At 52.2% G+C, this 21826-nt stretch overlaps 1 protein-coding gene across 1 annotated transcript in view; it reads left to right on the top strand.

Annotated features, from left to right (window-relative positions):
- The window catches only part of GYPC (glycophorin C (Gerbich blood group)), a 44824-nt gene extending 23264 nt beyond the window's left edge, over positions 1–21560 (top strand). Inside the window, exons 2-3 of the mRNA XM_029224898.1 lie at positions 17898–17948; positions 20022–21560. Coding sequence (XP_029080731.1) covers positions 17898–17948; positions 20022–20218 — 248 coding nt within the window. The 3' untranslated portion in view covers positions 20219–21560. The remainder of the gene's footprint in view (positions 1–17897; positions 17949–20021) is intronic.
- Positions 21561–21826: the final 266 nt, after the last annotated feature.

The raw sequence follows: 21826 nt of genomic DNA on the forward strand, positions 1-21826 counted from the left end.
TTAAAAGATTAATGTAGGCGAAACATAAATCACAAGACCTTTAGGGGAGAGAGATGCTGGGAAAATGGAGCAGGAGTGTTCCAGGGTGATGGATTGAGACATATTATAGAGTATCTTCATCAGCCAGGAAAACAGTGGGAGGATGGGATAGAGGGGTGGTGGGGCAGGAGCAGTGAAGAGAAATGGCTTTTCCTCCCTGAGCACTGAGCCAGCACAGGGGCTTGAGCCAGGGGTGAGCAACTTCCTAGCTCCATTGACTGACGCAAAATGAGGAGGTGAACTGTTGACTTCCTGAAGCCCATTTCCTGCCCTGATAGCCAGAGGACAGAAGAGGGCTAACAGCACAGAGGAAGTACTCAGGAAGCCCAACTCTTCCAGGAGATAAACAAGCACTCCCTGACCCCCAAGCCACAGGAACTGGTCCCCTGTGCTTCCCCCCCTAGGGACCCTGCATCCAGAGGCCAAGTGTGTGTGTATGTGTATTTGTGTGAGTGTGTGTGAGAAGGAGCTATTCTCAAATAAATGTGGATAATAAGAAGAGCTGTCATGTGTTGGGTACCACCCCCCTGGGAGCCAGGCAGGTGCGTCCTACTCTACAGATCAGTGAGCTGAGGGTTGGAGAGGGTCACATGCAACAGGGTTGCACATCATAGTGGAGGAGCCTGGACTCACAGCCATATCTCTCTGGAACTGCAACCCATGCTCCCTTCACCCACAACAAGATGCCCCCTTGAAGCACTTTCAGACAATTTTTGTAAAGAGCAGTTTGCTGATGTACATTCGCCCTTCTCTTTACCACCACCCCAAGCAACACACTCCCAGTATTTAGATCAGAATGCACCCTCTCTTTCCTAGCACCCTTTTCAAACACTATCTCAGCAGAAAAAACAAATCACAGTGGTATCCCTCAGTATCAGCTCATGTGTATGGCGCACAGACTCATCCCACACCATCATACACATCATCTCATGTCATCCTCACAACCGCCCCCAGCGGCAGGCTCACTCATGGCCCCATTGCACCCATAGGAATGCTGAGCCTCAGGATCCTTCCACCCAGAGTGGGGAGAATGCAGCAACTCTTAGTGCAGCCCCTACCCTGGCTTGAGGGGAGGAGAAGCATTCCAGGGAGTGGAGGAGGAACACGCTTTCCTTCCACTGAGGATCCTTTGCTCCATCTTCACCTTTTGGGCCCATGAACTGAAGGTCCTGTGTCTCTAGGTCACTGTGGCCTCCCGTTAGCACATGCTGGAGGGGAGGGGAGTGCTAGTGTCTGTCTGTAGACTGCGAATACTCCGTGCCTTAATCTGACAGGCTCTCCCGAGGCTTTAACCGAGATCCCAGGGAAGCACAAGTTCCCAGCCACCTCCCACCACTCTCACTGTCCTGCTCATTTTCCTGCCTGTCAAACCCCATGAAGGGAAGAGAAAAACATTTTCTACCTCCTATTTACCAACTGATGAGCCTCCTGGAAACCTAATAACAAAACGTGGCTAACTACATCCTCATTCTTTACACATGCAGCCTGACTGAGGACATTTAGTCATGTAATTAGGTACCTAATTTTGCTGAAAATGCAATTATATGATTTTTTAAGTGAATTAAGTCCTTGGAGAAGTGGTAAGGATTAGCGTACTTGATCCAGCTGAAGAGCTGGGACCGTGGAGGGCACGTCAGTGTGACCGTGGGATGCACAGAGGCCCAGAGGTCTGTACTTGAATCACACGGGTGAGCACGTGCGCGTATGCACACATGCACAGGCACGCACGCTCGTGCACGTGCACACACACACACACACACACACACAATGTTGGCTTCACCTCTACAACAGCCTGCTGCCAGCAAAGAACTTAATAAATGACAGCCATTTATATCACTGGGAGCTTTGTGTACATCTGTGGAGTGACTGTTTAATAGCTGACTTGGAGACTCTTAAGGAGGTTATTTATTTAACATGTGAGAGGCAGGTATGTAGAAAAAATAATGATAAAAGAGTCAGTTGGGAAATGTCAGAGGATATTTTACGCAACATCACTTATTCATTCACCTAGCCTTGTGTCAGATGGTGAGGGGTCAGATACAATCCTCGCCCTCTAGTAGCTCAAAAATTAGTGCAAAGACAGATGACAGCAAAGCACTTTAATGGTGATTTGAACGAGTTGTTCGGCAAACTACAGCCTGTGGGCTAAACCCAGCCTGTGGCCTATTTCAGTACAGTCAGCCAGCTAAGAAGGGTTTGTACATTTTTAAAGGGTTGTAAAAAAAACCAGACAAACTAACGAACTGATAAAACAAAGAAGGGTGTGGAACAGAGACCATATGTGGGCTGCAAAGCCTAAAATATATATTAAAAAGATTGCTGCCCCTGCAGGAATAGAGGAAGGAGCACACAAGCCCCATGCAGAAATCCGGGAAGGCTTCTCAGAGGAGGTGACGTGACCTGAACGCCATGACAAAGCAGGAGCATCTATAGCATGGTGCAGCACCTCCACCTCTCAGGAGCTTCCTTCTGGCCATCTGGCTCACTACACACAAGAAACAACAATAAAAGACAAATTTAGAGGATTTTTACCTAAAATGAGGGCTGGGAGAGTCCAGAGATTCTGAAATGTTGGGCAGTGGGACGTGGACTCGATGTGGCTGGCTGGTCCCCAACACCGAGGCAATGGGAAGGGGCAGACAACCCAGATTCTCAGGCCCCGTGGACTTGACGCCAGTGCTATTAGCCCTTGAATCCCCAGAGGGTCCGTCCTGGGGACTGAATGATGCGGAAGAGAAAAGCTACAGGGAAGGGAGAAGGGCACACAGATGCCAAGGACGCCTGGACCCCCAGGCCTTTCGGTCACCCCCATCCCCAGACCTGCCATCTCCCTGCCATCTCAGCCCACGGGGACCACAGGCTGCACCACCCAGCCTCCCACCCCAGCCCCACTGAGCACACCTTCCCTCTCCTGCAGCAGACGCCTGGCTTCTCAGGACACTGCTGGCCCTCTTAGGTGGTGACCATTTCCCTCCCGCTCTTTGCCACCAGGCGCAGCGTGGAGATGGGCCACTTGGAGACAACTGTTATTCCTTTCTCCCTGATGCACATATCATGCTCTCCACCGCCAGGCAATCATCTTCCATCTCTCTCAGATACCACCTCCAGCATCCCGTCACCCCTACACACACCACTTATCTCAATTCCCCGCTTTGGGCATCAGCTCTTGCTCCTGCGGTCGTAAGCAGAACGAGACATGCCCGGAGACTTCCAACGTCTTCACTTCAACCACCCTGCTCCCCGAAAGCTCCTGGCACTTCTAGCTCGGGCCCCTGCTGACTTCACATCTGCACTCTGGCAATTCCTCAGCCGCGTGGGCACTGCGAATCCAGTACCTGACCGCTTCCTGCCGTCCACCACCCTCCATCACCTCACTTCTTCCCCTGAGCATCTTAGACTCCACAGCCCCTCATCAGAGTCCCTAGAAAAGACATTCCAAACCCACCACCTCTCGTCTCTCCCACTGAAGTCCGAGCCACCATCCTCTCTCCTCTGGATGGTACCGTGGCCCCCAGCTGGTCCCCTTCCCCTGCACAGCGGCCAGAGCACCTGACAGCATGACGGTCAGTTCATGTCACTCTTCTGCTCAGAATCCTTCCATGGCCCCCGTCTATTTTAGAATAAGAGCTAAAGCTCGCCCAGTGCTCTCAAGGCCCATGATCCAGCCGCATTTAAGTCTCTGACTGCATCTTCTACAGCTCACCCCGGGCTCACTTCATTCCAGCCACACTGGCCTGCTGGCTTGTCCTTAAATACACTGGGGCTGCTCCCACCCCAGGGCCTTTGCACCTGCTGTTCCCGCCGTGGGGGACACTCTTCTCCAGATATTCCCTCCCTCACCCCCTTCAGGGCTAAGTCAAATGCCACCTTCCCTGGCCACAGTATTTAAATTTGCAACTCCCGCTCACAGCCCCCTCCTCTCTTCTGCTTTGTTTTCTGTCTTTGCACTATCTAGTATACTGCATAGCTTGTTTATTTCTCCTTTTTCTTGTCTGTATCCTTCTCCTTGAATGTAAACTCCAGAGAGACAAGAACTTTCAGCTATTTTGTTTACTGCTGTATCCCCAGATGGTTTCTGTTGAATGTCCAATGAACTCTCTTAACCTTTTCTCCTTTTCTCCTTTTCTCCTACTGGCCCAGGCTTGGATCAATAAATACAGCTGTTCCCCTTCTTGTGTACCTGAATTCAAACAGCTGACCACGGCTGGGAGCACACCCCACTCTCTCTCTCACACACACACACACACATCCTCACACTGACTGGTCCCACCTGTTGGTGTGATCCCAAACCTGAATTCTCTGTCCAATTGCTTCCCCCACTCACCCCTCCAAGCACCAACATTATCAAGGCAGCTTATTTCACTGAAAAAATAAGTACCTGAAACATGGAAAGAAGGTATAGAAATCCTTTTGAGGAGCTTTGCTGTACAGGGGGGCAGAGAAAGGGGCCAGGAGTGGGAGAGAGACAGGGTGCGAAGAAGGGAGGTTTGTCTTTTCTTCGGTTTGGAGAACAGCGTGCTCAGGGGGTATCTGCTGGGGGCGCCGATTTGATGACGCAGGAGAGAGGGGCGAGGTCTCAGCATTGATGTATATAGTGTGTGACGAGGTGGAGTCTAGTACATACACAGGCCCCGGGGAGAACCGGGCAGCTGTAGACAGAGCAGGAGGAAAGCTGTGATGGGGCCGCCCAGCCGCTGCAGGGGTGGGTGGCCCTGTTTCCCAGGCACCGCTCCCCCTGGGCTCCTCCTGGCTCGCTGCCTGCTTCATCCTGGGCTCCACATGTCCAAGCTCCAGGGCTCAGCTCTGGGTCCTCTCCTTCATTCACACTCGCGGGGGTCTGTGAATACCATCAAGATGCTGGAGACTGCCTCTGCCTCCGCCCAACCCCTCCCTCAGCCCTCCCCTCTCCCCGAACTCTCCCCAAGCAAGGGAGGAAACGTCCCTTGATCTACAAAGCCTCAGTCATTCATACACATTAGGGGAATCCACAGTGTTCAAGGAACTTAACTATAATGTATCTATACCAACCCAAGTAAACCAAGCACAAAAAATATTCATATATAAAGTTGTTCCCACGTAGGTCCTAGATTACCAGCTTCTGTGCAAAGAAAAAGAAAATAGATTTATTAACTAGTCTTCGAAACTAACCTTTGTGCATTTCTCATCTAACGGGCTCCCTGAGCATAACACACCCTCGGCCAGCACTGATGTCGCCCCCCACCAGACCTTGCCCCCGGGCCCCCCTCCTAGTGAACCACAACTCCATCCTTCCTGCTCAGGCCCAAACTTTGACTCTTTTAATTTTTTTTTTTTTATTTATTTGCACACTCCACATCTAATCCGTCAGCAAGCCCAAGTTGCCCCACAGTCCCGATATATCCAAAATCTCCCTGTCCCTCATCACCTGTACCACCATGGTTCTGGTCCAAGCACTTGCCTGGACCATGGTCGTAACCTCTCCCATCCTCACCCAGGGTCTGTCCTCTGGCGGCACAGCAGCCAGAGTGACAGGCCTCAAGCACACACAGTTCATACAGTTCCCGCTGGACCCCCGCCCCGGCCTCCTATCCCTCGCAGAGGCCCGTAGGGTCCAGCCTGTCGTGCCATCACTCCCCCTTCTACACTCTGCCCCTCACTCACTCTGCAGCAACCACACGGTCCCTGGGTCACCCAGGAACACATCGCCTGGCTGGTGTCTGCTTGGGACACTCCTCATTCCGATGTCTGCAGGGCTCCCTTATTTCAGCCCTTAGTAGTCCTTTCTGGATGATATAATGAATACCACAGACTGGGGGCTAAAACAACAGATGTGTATTTCTCACAGTTCTGGAGGCTGGGAAGTCCAAGATCAAAGCACCAGCAGACGTGGCGTCTGGTGGGGGGCCCACCTGCTGGTTCATAGCCGGCCATCTTCTCTCTGGGTCAGACCCCAACCCAGTCTCTCCTGTCACCATTGTGTGACCTTGGGCCAGTTCCAGTTTCCTCCACTGTAAAGCGATAGGCATTACAGCATCCACCTCGGAGGTTCTTGTAAGAAATCACACCAATACATGTACTTATAAAGCAAGCCCCCAAATGGTGGCAATTACATCATTACCCATATCCAGAAAGGAGGGTTTCCAGTGGGAAGAGAGCCCCAGGCAATATGGTCCCTGGAGAAGCGGAGGCCAGGGGAGCTGCAGAGCCTTGGGGTGTGAATGGGAGAACAAACAAAGGCACAAACACAGATCTAGCAGGGGGCTGGTCCTGCTTTCACAGGGCTGTGGAGGAGGTGACATTCTCTTCAGATAAAGTGTCATAGCAGCCAGATGTCCAGGGTGCTCCCAGGGAGAGGCTTTATAACCCTGGCCTCTGCTGTTCCCTAAGCTGGAGAGGTCAAGTTCTTGGTCCCCACGCTGGTCCCCCAGCCTGAAATGAGGACTGAAAAGAGCATTGCTGCCCCATTTCCTGGGCTTCCGAATCTCACTGGGAGGCACAGCTTCTCCTTACAGAACTGTCTTCTCCATCATACCTGGATCCTACCCACCAGCCACATACTTGGCCCTGGCTGGGACATAACTGTCACCAACCAGAGATGCTCACAGGCCCGCCAGTGAAGGCTGGGGACCGTGCCTTAGAGGGGCCCCTGCGTCAGCCCAGGGGCGTCACTGGCAGGGCTGCGGGTCACGGGAGGCCATGTGTGTGCATGAATGTATATGTGGGTGTGGATGTGTGTGAAAACTGTATATCAGAAGAAAACAATACTCCCATAACCTAGCCCCCACCCATAACCACCCAAAAGCCACCATCCTTTCATTCCTTTTACTAAGCCTTTTTTTTGTATATTTAACATAGTTTATATTTAGAGTCCTGTTCCTTTCCATTAAATCATACTGTAAGCATTTCCTCCTGTCGCTCAGAATTCCCACCCATGCCTTCAGTAACTGCAGAACATTCTGTCCTGTGTGTGTATCGTAATTGACAGAACGAGTTTCTCAACGTGGAGCATTTAGACTGTCCTCTTTTATTTTCCAGTTTAAACCCAATGGCAATACACTTAGCCAAGAATGAATTTTTGTTCCTGTTTCAGTTGATTTCTCTGGATCAATGACTAGAAATGGAGTGTTTGATGCTCAGGGTGATACATTGGCCATAGAGCGTATGAGAGAATGAAAGTTGCCCATTTGTGAGAATCCCACTTTGACCGAAGCTGTGTCAACACTGTGGACAAGGATAATAAGTGACAGTCAAATGGCCAGTCTACGCCAGGCGCTGTCCTAGGTGCTCACCACATACTAGTTCACAAGGACCCTACAGAGGAGCACCATCACATTGGACACATGAGGAGACTGGGATTGGCACTTCCCAAGGTGGTCTAGGTGTGGGGCGGGGATTCAGTCGCCCTGCAGGATGACCCCTTCGTGCTGCCCCCGTCCACCCCGCCGTGCTCAGCTCACCAGTAGGCAGGGGAGCTTTCTGTGTACTCTCAGTCTTCCCACGTCTAGATGGAGCTGGGGCTGGAAAAAGCATGTCCAGAGCCCTCTGAGCTTCAGCCAGTTCTGGTGGAGCTGGGATCTGGGAAGCCAGGCGATGCTGACTGAGATACACAGTGCCTTTTCTGGTGCCTCAACATATCGGGTTGGCCAAAAAGTTTGTTGGGGTTTTTCCCGTACCATCTTATGGGAAACCCGGAACAAACTTTTTGGCCAGCCCCATATCTCCAAGAATCCACTTCCTTCCTTTGCCATTTTGGTGCCCCAGACACCTTCCTTTGGAGAAGCGCTTTCCTGCCGCATCTTGGGAGCCCAGATATACTTCACTGAATCAGCAGTGGCTCTTTTTCCTTCCCTGGGTCTCAGCGCAGTCAGTGCACACATGGGCATCCAGGGCAGCTGAGGGCCCTTTCAGAATTTCCAGAGAGCAAGGCTGCAGTCTCCTGACAGGTCATGGGTCAGAGGGTGCGGGCAGCTACCAGACCCTGCCACAGTGTCCCTGTCCCCTCGCCCAGCCAGGCAGGGGAGCCAGCAGAGGTGACAAATTCTCAGAGTGTGTTACTGTGCCAGGTCTCCAGCTACATCATCTGGACCTGAAAGAAAGGGTGCTGAGCTCAGGCCATGACCAGATCAGCTGTGACGGTGGCTGCTCGTTTGCATTGCTGAGGGGGTACCAGGCCCCCCCAGTTCTAGTTGCTGAAGCCTAATATCACACCCTTGCAAAGGGAGGTGTGTAACAGTGTTTGAATGGAGCCTCATGCTCTGTAAGCAGCACTTACGGTCATGAGCTCAGCAGTTCTCAAAGGGAGGCTCCTGCACCAGCAGCATTGCCTGGGAACATGTGAGAAATGCAGAATCTCGGGTGCAACCCAGACCTGCTGACTCAGAATCTGGGCGGCAGGGGCAGTGACCCAGGGAGCTGGGATGTAACAGATCCCATGCCCCAGGCACTTCCGATGCACAATCAAGTTTGAGGACCAGGGCCTCAGCTGTCAGTCCTGTTAGGCTGGGGGTTTACTATCTCTGTGTAACAGAGACAGGAAAGGAGGCTCCAAGATGTGGGGTAACTTGCCTGTGAAAGTCTGCCCTACGCCATAGGTGTCATCCTACCTCGAGATGGGAAGCATGGGTAACGTGCCATTTGAGAAGACTAGTAAGACTCCTAAGGGTGTTTAATTCCTTCCCTCCTTAGGGCCTTGCGTCTTGTACTCAGTGGATGGTGAGTAATTGATCTGTTCCCTCTTTATCCATAATTCAGCAAATTCCTCCCAAATGCTGCCAGGCTCCCAGTCTCCCTTTAGCCCTGAAAAAGAAACAGAGACGTGAAGGATGTTGTTTCCCTGGAGGACCCACTACACTGAACCCTCGTTCCGTGCCAGGCTTGCCATGTGTGTCCGCCCTGGGGATCAGGCATTCTTTTTCTCTAGGGATCAGAGGTCAGAGAGTCACCCCTGTGTGAGCTGCTGAAGTACATGTAAGAGTCCAGAGGGGAGTCGAGGAGTGAGTTCTGAGTAGGCAGAGCCCCTCTCGGGAGGATGGAGAAACATGGGGCCTTGGGAATGGACTGTGTCTGGGGACCTCTGAGCCCAGCCAATCCTGAGGAGCCTGAGGCTTAGAATATGGGCTGGATCTGGGTAGGGATCAGGGACAGAGCTGCAGAACTGCCCATGAGGACAAATCCCACCTCTGAGGTGCCGCTCGACCTAGCTGGACAGAGTAAGACGAAGGAGAGGGCCATCAGCTAGGAATGGCCACAGCATAAAAGGCCTTGACACCAGCTCCACACACTGACCCGGACATCACACAAACCCCAGAGGCTGAGCGCAGTCCTGTGCACACACGGATAGGAGGGCTCCAGTCTGTCCCTCTCCCAGCGGGGTGTGAGGGCCTCCGGAGACTGGACCCTGACCTTGGTCAGAGCAGGGACGCTATCTCACTCTCGGGTGACACCCGCCTCCTCTCCTCCTCAACTTCCGTTTCCTCTTAAACTTGTTCTCCTTTCAACGTGAAGATCAGTGGGCATGATAAAGGGACAGGTGCAAATCAGAAGTTAAATAGTTGGGCCTCCTCTCCCAGTGAGCTGAAGCCACACCAGCTGTTTCCAGGGCAGGCTTTCTCCTCCTCCAGGGAAGAGCAAACCTGCTGAGCTCCTTTCCGTGGTCTTGGCATTGTCTCAAGTCTGAGCTTCTGTTGACACCTGCTGAACCAGACACCTCTCCAGCACCTCCGCTACCCCAGCCTGAGAAGCGGACGGATACCAAGCACCAGCATCCTCCCCAGGACCAGACACAGCAGCCGGACTGGATCTTCTCCTTCCCTTCTTCCTGTCTCTTTTGAATTCCATTCTCTTGGAAACCCTCAGGTCCTCAGGAGGCGGTGGGCACAGGGTGTGGGGAGGGAGCGGTGGTTCCCTTTCCTCACTCTGTGCCGTGGGGGTATTTGCTGCCTCCTGAACAAGCCCCAAACCCCACACAGCCCAAGCTGACAAGGTTCCCTCTCTCAGAGGAGCGTCCGCATGTGGACAGTGGCGACTTCATCTTGCTCAGCAGACCCTTGACTCCCCAGATGCGCCCTCCCCCCGCCCCTTTAGGGCTTCTTGCTGACTCCCACTGCTGTCACCATCCTGGGCTGGGGAGACAGGGGCTCCATTTTTTATACTCTGGCCCCAGGAACAGAGACAAAGCAGCGTTTCCTTTTACTTAGACCCTGTAGCTCAACTGAGGCAGACTGGTCGTTGTATTGGAATAAGGCTCTATTTAAAAAAAACGAAAAGCTCAGGGGTAATAGCAGGAAAATATAGGTGGAGGAAAGCCTGGACACTCTGGGTTGTGAGTTACAGCATCCTCAGCTTTCAGTTCCCCTCCCCCGAGCACATCCCCCAGACGACAATGCCTGAGTATGAAAACTCCCTGAGCAAAGGATCCAGAGGCAGGAAGGCCCCCTCTCCTGCCTCTGCCCCCAGGCTGCATCTTCCCCAGTTTACTGATGCCGGGAATGGCTCTGATCTCCAGAGCAGGGAGTCTACCTCTCCTTGCCCCCTCGCAGGCCCCAGTACTTCACCCACCAGTGTTTTGATGTGGCTGGCATGTTGCAGCCTGCAAGGCTCCGGTATCTGCCAGACATCTGTGCCTGTTTTAATATAGCAGCATCAGGCACCAGGGCAACAGGGAAGGCAGCATCACAGCCAGGAGGAGGAAAGCGTGGCTGGATCATTGGATGGGGTTTCAGAGCAGTGTAATAACATTGCACAGCACTTTGGCAGCCCTGGGGCCGGGGAGACTGTTTATAAGGTGACACACAGGGACCATGAGGGCAATAGTTTTGACCTTGAGAATGGCAGGCACATTCTGATAAAAGGCAGGTCAAATTCACATTGGCCTTGCCTGGCCGGGTACTTTTTCTGGAGAATTTGGTCTGCAAGCCCGGGGAAGGTGACACAGGCTCTCTGCACAGATAGGAAGGGTGACCTGCTGGAAGCTGCAGGCAGGTAACGCCCCTCCCCAGCATACAACCTGCAGCTGCCGGGAGCCCAGACCCCGACACCCAATGACCCACCGTGAGCTTTCCCTCCACGTCCTTCTCTTACCACTGCTGCTGGCATCACCCACTCAGCATCTCAGCAGGCCAGCCTTGGGGACCACCCCCTCCAGGAAGCCTTCGGGAGAACCCAGGAACCTACCCTTTCCAAAGTTACCCACAGACGTCCTTGTCTCTGCTGTACGGTCTGCTCCTTGAAGGCAGGGGCCTTGCCTTTACTATCCACCACGTTGCTGGGATGTACTAGGTGCTAAAGAAAGTTTATTTTTAGTTAATTTTTATTGGAGTATAGTTGAGTTACAGTGTTGTGTTAGTTTCATGTGTATGGCAAAGTGAATTTGTTATGCATTTACATGTATCCACTCTCTTTTAGATTCTTTTCCCATATACACCATTACAGAGTATTGAGTAGAGTTCCCTGTGCTACACAGTAGGTCCTTATTAGTTATCTATTTTACATATAGTGGCGTGTATATGTCAATCCCAATCTCCCATTTATCCCTCCCCCTGTTCCCCCTTGGTAACCATAAATTTGGTTTCTCCATCTGTGACTCTGTTTCCCGGGCACGTCTTTATTGCTCATTTTGACACTTAAACACACAGAGTCTAACTTTTCATGTAAATGTGTCATGTCTCCTCAACCAAGTCCTAAACCTTCTGGGGACAGACCTCATCCTCTCTGCATCCGGTGAAGCCTGGGGCTGTGCAAATGCTAACTGCTCAGCCAACCTTGGCTGTCTTGCAAGAGAGATGGACAGTGGATACTGAGCTATCCGTTTCTTTCCTTGGGGCTCTTATATTCTGAGACCCATTCTTCCCCTGTTGTAGCTTGAATGCTACACCCTTTCAGTGTGAGATAACAACAGACCATCAAAGAAAAGTAAATGTCTTTGACCTTTTTCTTACCACAAAGGAAAGTCAGTTAGTAAACGTCAATCGTCAGCTGATTTCTATTTCACTTGCATCAGGCCTTTGAGGCCAGAATCTAGAAAAGGAAGGAGAAAGTCCAGTGTGAGCCAAGGAGAACTATCTAGGGCCACAAACGTTCCTGTCCTTCCTCTGAACCCAAGTCAGCCTCACGCAAAGCCATCACCCACTAAGCCCCCTGAAAAAGAAGGCTCTCAGTGTAAGTAGCACAGAGCAAACCATCAAGCAAGAGATGTGGTTGCCACGTCTGCTAATTGCTGGCATTGACACCGTTGTCATGGCATGAATTCTTCAAGGACTTGATGACAAACCTTTTGGTCAACAAGCGTTTCCCTTTGTGCTACTAAGGCTTAAATAATCTTACTCTTCCCAGAGTCTTCTGCCCCGTGCCTGAATTCTTCCTCTTAGCTGGACCAGGTGGGAGATGGGAAACAGGAATGGGGTGCTTCCTCCAGGACCCCTGAGGCAATAGGAAAAACCATTAGAGGTGGGTCAGGAGGTGCTGAAGACAAACGCTTGCAGGAAAAAGAAGTTCCCTGCACAGCTTCATCAGAAAACACAAGAGAAGCAAGGCTCTTGGTGGCAACAGGAGGGTCGACTTGTGTCCCTGGAGCCAGTGCCTGAGCACTGCTCTCTGTTGACATCTGAGAAGCACCGCTGGAGCCCCGAGGATCCAGCTGCTGCTAAAGTGCTGCATCCTGTTAGCGGTGCCCAAGCTGCCAGCTGGAGCGGAGATTGTCGCCTGCATGGAGGGGCAGCACCTCTGCACCCTGCTACCTCCCAGGGGTGCTGCCTTTGACCAGGAAACACGCAGCGGACCACCCTGCAAACCTAGAGAGTCAGCAGGGCTCTGGCTGCTGCCGCGTTGCAGATGGCACAGGAGAGAAGCCATTCCCAACCATGGCAGCTTGCACTCTGGAGAGAGCACACATTTTAGAGCCGGGGATCCCAGGTTACAACACAGACTCTGCCTCTTTGGGCTGTGAGATGTCGACCACTTGCTCAAGCTCTTTGGAGATAACCACTTCCCTCTGGCTCGCTTGCTGTGAGGAATGTAAGTGGCAACTTACTTCATCCAGAGCCTGCTGCCTAGTAAGTCCTCCCCCTGCTTCCCCCCCTGAGGCTGAGCCCCCAGGACTTGTGTCAGAACTTCCCTAGTCCTGGAACATTCTTCCCACCCCTGAAATTTCCCAAGGCCTCTAGGAAAGCATCAGCCCACCCCCCCGATCCCTGCCCTCACTCCCCACCATGCCTCCATGGGAGGTGGTGACTTCCCTGCATGTGAGTTGGGGGCAGGAACAGCCCTTCCCTTCCTCTCCCTCTCTGGATCCACAGCTACGGGAAACATCTGTTGTCCCTGCCCTTGGCCCTGGCCTTGTGGCAAGGCCTGCAGCTGGGTGGCCACACGGGGGTGTTCAGAAGCCCAGAGGTATCAGGCTGTTTGGCCATTCGGCCGCCATCACCTACATCAGCTTTCACTGGTATGAGGCCGTGCTTTGTTCTCCATCTGCCTGCTCCTTGCTTGATCTCGTAGACGGGCTACCCTTGAACCCGACACTGTAGGACACAAAGGGTTTTGTGTATTCCCTCTTGTCGTGTCGTTGTCTAAATCACAGTCTCCAAAAATCGTGGTAAATGCCGCCCTCAGTAGGAAACCCCCTTTACACTGTGACTCAGATCCGCATGCTTGTGGTGTGTGTGCACAAAAGAAATCAGAGCTCCCTAAACAGTATCCCGACCGCCGATGATGGACCTGGTGGTTTCTAAGCTATTTTCTCTGTCTCCTCTCTCTTCTCCTGTTTTGGTTTCTTTCTTTATTTCTCCTTCCCTTTTTCTCTCTTTGCCTCTTTCTCTCTCTAGCTGGTTGTCACCCACCAGTGACTTGGGGCTTCCTGTGTGACAGACACTGCCCTAAATAATTCATCCATCACAATCACACCACCCAGGGAAACTGTAAGCACCCTGAGGTCAGAGACTCACTTTTTGTTTCTTGGAAGCTCTCCTGGTCCCTGCAGTGATACGGGAAAGAGAGACACTGAGCATCCGGTGCTGTCTGACTGTCAGCCGGACGATGCTGGGAATTCACGACCAGCATCCAGCGTCTGCCTGGACCCACGGCATCTGGGAACTGGTCCCTTAGGTGAACGGCATTGAATTCCATGCAAACCAGAGTAATAATAAGACTCACAATCAAAACGGTGGCCACAACTGAAAAACACCTATTCTGAGCTACGTACCACATAGTAACTGTCTATATAACATATATACAGTATTTATCACATGTGTGTGTATCATTTCTAACACTTACCACAAAGTGGGTTTGTTATCCCTGTTTACACACACAGAAACTAAAGCCAGTCTGTATCAAGCATTTTACCGAATATGGTGCCATTAAGTCAGTCAAGCCAGGATTTGAACCCAAGGGTCATCAGAGTGATGTGGACAGTGCAGGGCGCAGTTTCATCCTCTGTTCCCCAGATAGGACTAGGCTTTCAAATAACTCTCAACAACTGTTACTCCGTGCCAGCCACGCAGGACTGTGAGTAAGACAGATGCGGTCCTGGGACTCGAAGAGCTTTCTCTCTGGCGGGGGCGTTGCGATCTTGAGGAGAGCTAGGACGGAAACGTGCAGGGCACTTTGGGTCTCTACAAAAAGGGTGGAGGCCATTCATGCTTGTCCAATCTCAGGAGTAGACCGCTGTCTGTTCTCATCTCAGATGCACACTTGGCCATAAATAACACCTTTCTTTGCCATAAAATCCACCCGCCTCAAGCTGCTCATCGGCCCCCATCCCAGTTCCTGAGCTCAGAGTGATTCTAATCCCAAGCTCCTACTTACCCTTGAAACTCAGCAAGGGGTGGACTCTCATTCCAGGCTCGTAATCCAATCGCACAGTAACCCATCAACTTCCTGGGAGGGATTCGAGCTCACTCCAACTAGCCTTCTGCAAATATCCCATATCATTGATGCTGGCTGAAACAGCATGAGGTGGTGTAGCCAGTGAGGACTCTCACTGCAGCATCTCCAGAAGCAAGAGATGAAAGCCCAAGTTTCAGGACCCTAGGTGCCATGGATGGCAAGCAGTCATTTGGGGAGAAAACTGAGAACTAGAGAGAGGTGAGGGACTGTTGTAGGGGCTAAGCTCTCTGCCTGAAATACTTATACTCTTTTTTTTTTTTTTTTTTGTGGTACGCGGGCCTCTCACTGTTGTGGCCTCTCCCACTGCGGAGCACAGGCTCTGGATGCGCAGGCTCAGAGGCCATGGCTCACGGGCCCAGCCACTCCGCGGCATGTGGGATCTTCCCGGACCGGGGCACAAACCTGTGTCCCCTGCATCGGCAGGCGGACTCTCAACCACTGCGCCACCAGGGAAGCCCAATGCTTATACTCTTGTTTTTGCCACAAACTCCTATTCATCCTTCAAGGGCCCATCCTGATAAACCCTCTCTTACCCATCCTGATAAAGCCTTCTCTTACACCAGCAGTTCTCAACCCTGAGCGTGCATCAGAATCACCTGCAGGCCTGTTACCACAGATTACTGGGCCCCAGCCCCAGCACTTCTGGTACAGTAGGTCTGGGGTGGAGCCCAGGAATGTGCATTTCTAACAGGCTCCCAGGAAATGCTGCTGTTCCAGAGACCACACTTTGACAACCACTGTCTTATACCATCCCCACCTTCCCAGACATGCCCAAGCTTCCTCCTCTGTGCCAGTTCTGACCTAGGTGGCAGGTCTGGCCAGGCTGAAGTGTCACTACCCTGGAGTCCGGTCACATGGTGCAACTTGAACAAATTCAGCTCTGGTCCCTACGCCCAAGCCAAGAAATTCACCCCAAGTGATCCAAGCCAAATACCTCTGGTCCTCACCCAGCTCACCCGGGCTCACCACTGAGCAGGGCCCTGCAGGGTTAGGCATGTCATCTTGAGGCTGCTCAGGCTCAAACAGGAGAGATTCTGACCCAGGGAAATCAGTTACACTTTTCTGGAACTCAGCTTCCAAATCTGTAAAAAGGGGACAATAATAACTGCTACTGAATGGCATTGTCATAGGGACTATTTGAGTTAAAACACATTAAGTGCTAAGAACAGTACCTGGCACATGGTAAGCAATTGCTAATTGTTTTTAAAAGAAGAAACAGCAGGGCTTCCCTGGTGGCGCAGTGGTTGAGAGTCCGCCTGCCGATGCAGGGGATATGGGTTCGTGCCCTGGTCCGGGAAGATCCCACATGCCGCGGAGCGGCTAAGCCCGTCAGCCATGGCCGCTGAGCCTGCACGTCGCTCCACAACGGGAGAGGCCACAACAGTGAGAGGCCCGCATACCGCAAAAAAAAAAAAAAAAAAAAAAAAAAAAAGAAGAAATAGCAGTCCTTTCTAATCCTGGCTGCCTTGGACAAACTGACTTAAGAAAGGCTTACTTTCACCTGGAAAATTCCTAACAGCAATCCTGGGTATTTGAGCTTCTACAACCATCCATGCCAACTTAAGGAAGGGGCTATTCTTTCTTGCTGAAATGGGAGGTGCATAGTGATGGAGTAAGCTCTAGAACTCTGGCCTCCGCATGCATTCATTTATTGTGTGCATTTATCCCCTCGATCCTGCATTCAGTAAATGTTTAGAGTACCTACTGTGTGCTAGATACTAAGTCCCAGGCTGCACTTGACCACCCTGGATTGCAAAGTCCAGCATCCATTTGACCTTCTCCTGTCTGTACTTCCCTCCCCCTGCCCTGATACCTGCTCTGTCTCTTTGCTGACTTGAGGCCTTGTTTTCTCCTCTCCGCCACCTCTAGGCTCTGTGTTGGCCTCAGAGCCCCCAGCCTGGCTCTCCTCCTCCGGGTCTCAAGCCTGGAGCCCCCACTTCCCTCCACCACCAGCCAGATTTTTATCAGAAAGGGGCATCTGGCAGCTGCACTGGGGAGAATGACCTCATCACACTACAATTAAAGTGATTATCTGAGCGGAAATGACTATTATGAAGCAGCCTTCTCTGTTTTAATATGTGGAGCCCTTGTAATGGGAACATGGGATTTCCATGTGAACACTGATATTTCCGTGCTCTAATAAATGCTTCCTTTCACACATATCCCAGAGGAGAGGTTCCTGCTCTCCTGGACATCGTAGCCTTCTGGCTAGACCACTGAGCTTCTGAAAAATGCACTTAGTAACTTGGATAGCACCACCGAGTGTCCCTACCCTCAAAAGAAGGATGCAGAGGCCTGTGGAGGGTCTTAGGGAGAGATCTCTGGATAGGAGCCCTCCTGGGAGGGGCGTCTTCAAGTGAGGAGAGAGAAAGTGCCCCCCAGAGAGCACAGCCTTAAGTCCCGGCCTCAAGCTCGCCCACCAGACCAGCTGTGTGACGGTGGGCACATCAGTCTCTGAGCCTCAGTGTCCCACCTGTGAAATGGGTTAATAATACCATGTACCTGGTATACTAGATAGATGGCAACTAAACCAACACCTGACATGTGTAGACACCCCACAGGTGGTCTGTTTTTACCATCATCATGAGAAAAGCTGAGGCCTGAAGAGGCAGGTGACACTGCACTAAACACAGTCGTGCCTGCCCTCACACCCCTGCAGGTGTCTGGTGAGCACCTGCAGGTGCAGGCAGGGCTCTGGGTCAGGGATGCAGCAGGGATGCAGCAGAGGTCCCTCACATATGGCTGGCTCAGTCCTGGAGATGCCATAATGGTGTCTGATAGCCCTGGGAGCGACACGATGCTCTCCAGTAACCGTCAGCAGACATGGAGAGCCTGGGCCCGGCCCTGTGCGCCCCTGGCCAGAGGCCTGTCTGCGTGCCACGCAGCTTCCCATGCACCCTGGGCCAGTGCACCTGTGAGCAGAGGGTGCAAGCTCGGCTGAGACACTGCAGGGCATGGGCAGCCGTCCTTTCTTACCTCAGGCTCTTCCATTCTGTCCACAGACCCCGACCACGGAATGGCCTCGAGGGAGATGGACATCGCCGTCATTGCAGGTACGCTGTCCGGGGGCCCCTCAAACAGCCAGGAGGGTCAGAGGAAACACTAAGGGCAGGACCTGCCATGGCCCTGCTTTCCTTCCCTCAAAGGTGGTTTGAAGGTGGACCGGGGGACTCTGGCTCTGTAAGAAAATGTCCAACACAGCATCCTGGTGGGTGAGGTGCCAAGGCACCTGCATCAGGGCCTGTCAGGGCCCTAGATACACAGGGAAGCGGGGCTGGAGGGAGAGCCGCTCTGGTGAGGGAGGGGTGGGGTTGGGGGCTGACCAGGGTTCCCTGACTTCTCTCCCGGCTCCCTCAAGCCACACTGCTTCTTGTCGTAGGTCTAACGCCCCTGTCTCACCATCCTAACCCTGCCCTAGCCTTGCTCTGAAACCCATACTGGCCCCCACTGGTCACAGCTGTGACCCAAACTGTGTTTCAGGACAGACTAAGTCTGTGAGCTATAGCTTGTGGTGCCCTGAGCTTCACACTTCTCCCTAGCTCATTCCTAGCTCAGGGAACTTCACGTTTCGACATAAATAAATAAAAGCAGGCAATCACCCTGATGTTCTTCTACTCACTGAATGGCTGGACCTTCTTTTTCTTAGACAATGCCGTTAACATCATGCAGAGAGAAGTGTCCCCTAAAGGCCACGGGGAGCTGAGGAAATTGTCCCACAAAGCTGGGACTTGGGAACGGTAGTAGCCTCTACATATTCTCCAAAGGGCCCTCCCCCAGTAAACCCACCTTCTAAGTCAAGGCAGAGGGTTTGTTCTGGGGTTTCAAAGCAAACACCTGCACTTGAACCTCCCCACGTGAGAGCGCCACCCGTTAGTCCTACCCAAACTCTTTGGTCCTACCCTCTCACCCCATCACTCCAAAGGCCTGAGTGACCTCTTCCTTCTGACCAGCCCTCTAGCCACACCTCCCAGCCCCTCCTGCAGACCCCACCTCCCAGGAGCACAGGGGAGCTGTGAGCTAAGGGGCACACACACACCACACTTCTCCAGGGGCAGCCCTCGCCCCCGCCCTCGCCCACTCCTGGCACTTTCCTGGTTTTCGCACTTCAATCCCATGCCCAGGAACCCCCTCAGCTGGGATTGTCCTGCTTCTAAAACTCAGAGTTATCAGATTTACAAAGTACAGCAGAAATGCTAAGGGATGGAGTGATTTGCTCTGCAGGGCCAGGAGAGTAAAGCAAAGGCGTCTTCTTAGAGGAGGTGGGAGAGGCTGGATTCTGACGGCAGCATCCAAGTTTACCAGGAAGACAAAGGGAGGGGAAAATATTTTCAGCAGAGAGAACATGTGCAAAGACATGGAAAATTGGTCAAATAAAAAGTGTTTGGAGAATCGTAAATCGGCCAGAGGGACTCCAGTAAGAAGAGTTTGAAAATGATTACAAGTTCTAAATACTAAAGTGTTACAAAGGTTTAGAGAGGGCCATTCATTTGAAGATTGAAGGAGAACTCCGATTAAACATGAATGCTTCTTTGGAGGGAAAGATATCAAATTGTTAACTGCGGTGATTTCTGAGCCGAAGGATTAAGGACATGTTAACGTCCATTTGTGTTTCTCTGTATTTGCCAGGTTTTAAAAAATGATTGTGTCTTTATAAAATAATTTTTCCACCTTTTTAATAGCTATATATAAAATACCTAATTCTTGAATTAAACTTACCTCTAAAAAAAAGAAAAAATCCTTGAAAGTTCCAAGTCCCGTGAACCTATCAGTTTTAGGCAAACCCGCGAGCTGCGTTCTGTGGATGGTGCACTTAGGTCTGCCTCCCTCAGCAGACGGGGAGCGCCTGGAGCAGGGTCAGTTCTGGGATAAGATTCCAGCCTCAGTCTGAGGATGCTGCACGGAGGGAGAGGGGAGGTCAGGGGTAGCTTAGCTGGGCACAGGGGAGGGGCAAGTGCCCTGGGCAGGGCAAGAGAGAGGCAGGAAGGAGCCAGCCTGTCTGGGCTTGGTGTCTGGCCGGCAGCATGTCTGTCCCAGCACAATCCTGTGGGTCCCGCCTGCGTCCTCCCCCATCCCAGCCCGGCCTCTCCCCTCCCCCGACACAGAGCCCTGTGCTTCCGCTCCTGCAGGCGTGATCGCGGCCGTGGCCTTCGTGCTGGTCTGCCTCCTCTTTCTCATGCTGCACTACATGTACCGGCACAAGGGCACGTACCACACCAACGAGGCCAAGGGCACGGAGTTTGCCGAGAGCGCTGACGCGGCCCTGCAGGACGACCCGTCCCTCCAGGACAACGGTGACAGCAGCAGAAAGGAGTACTTCATCTGAAGGACTTTACCAGTACTCACCTCCCGCCAACGCCTCCCCGTCCAGGAGAGAAAGCCCACCCCCCTACCTGCAGCACCAGGCAGCCCGCGAGCGCCCCCCCGCACCCCAAGACACGCACCTCGCCTGGGACACTGGGTGCCGCCCAGTGGGGGAGGGAGCGAAGGAGGAACCCAGCTGAAGAGGCCTCTCCCAGGGACCCAGGCAGGCTCTGCCAGAGGCAAGAGAGGGAGGAGGTCGGCTCCCCCTGGGCCGCGCACGTTGCCACCTGCGTGTGGGGCATGGAAGTCCTTGCTGGGTGTGAAAGGGGCTGTGGGCCTAGGAGTGGGAAACAAGGAGTGAGTCATCATCACGCCGACTGCGGATAAAGACATCAAACGTCAGCCCTTGACATCTGGGGGGAACAGCAGGTGCCGGAGCTCAAAGGCACCTTTGTCTCCCATGGATGCAGCTCTCAATGATTGGAAATAAATCTGAAACGTAATGGAGCATTCAGAGTCAAATAACATGACTGTGATTGTTTAGGGAAAGATAAAGGCTGCCCAGGGCTTACCTGTTATCCATGCAGTTTTGTGTTCTCTCAGCGACTCTGCCCGCTGACACTGGGACGGCCACTTCAGGCTCCACGGGGCGGCTGTCAGAGAACACAGTCTGTACAGATGGCCCCTGGCCCCCACCAGGGAGGGAGAGAGGGAGGGCCCAGGGACCAGCATGCGTCTTCCCCACCTGGGCACAGCTTCAGGAAACAGATGCTCGAGTGCAGTGTCCCTCTAGAAATAGGTTGCCCCAGCCCCCAGGGCACTAGCTGAAGCATTGGTTCCCGAATGCCTGGTATTAGAAGGAATGGACCTGCTAAAAATACAAGTGAATCCCATCGGAAAAGGGTTCCCAAGCCCAATTCTAACGTGCAGAGGAGGCTTCCCTACAGCAACAAGCAGTTCAACTCAACGCTGACATTGTCTCCCTGGAGACAGAATCAGATTCCACAGGTAGAGGGCTCAGTCCTACAGGATCACCCTCACCACAGATGTCAGTGACAGACCCACCAGCTACAAACTGGAGGTTCTAATGACCCCCTCCAGAGGTTCGATTGATTTGCTAGAAGGGCTTGCAGAACTCAGAAAAACCAGTTTACTCACAGATTACCGATTTATTATCAAAAGTTATTGAACCCCAAACTGCAAACTATTACGTATACAATGCGTAAACAACGAGGTCCTACTGTATAGCACAGGGAACTATATTCAGTATCCTGCAATAAACCATAACATAAAAGCATACAAAAAAGCATGTGTGTGTAACTGAGGAAAAGAATATATGTGTGTAACTGAGTCACTTTGCTGTACAACAGAAATTAACACAACATTTTAAATCAACTATAATGTATATATATATATATATATATATATATATATATATATATGTAAGGTTATTAAAGGTTATGAATCTACAACCAGGTAAAGCAATAGCGTAGGGTGAGGTCCTGAACAGGGCCCCAGCACAGTGGCACAGAAGCATTCTGGCTCCCCCAACAAGAAGCTCTCTGAAAAAGGGCCAAAATGCTGTCCTTTTGGGTTTTTATGGAGGCTTCATTACATACTCATAATTAAC

The sequence above is a fragment of the Monodon monoceros genome, unplaced genomic scaffold (assembly GCF_005190385.1).
Source record: "Monodon monoceros isolate NGI ecotype Baffin Bay Population unplaced genomic scaffold, NGI_Narwhal_1 Super_Scaffold_16, whole genome shotgun sequence".
In the NCBI taxonomy this organism is placed as follows: Eukaryota; Metazoa; Chordata; class Mammalia; order Artiodactyla; family Monodontidae; genus Monodon; species Monodon monoceros.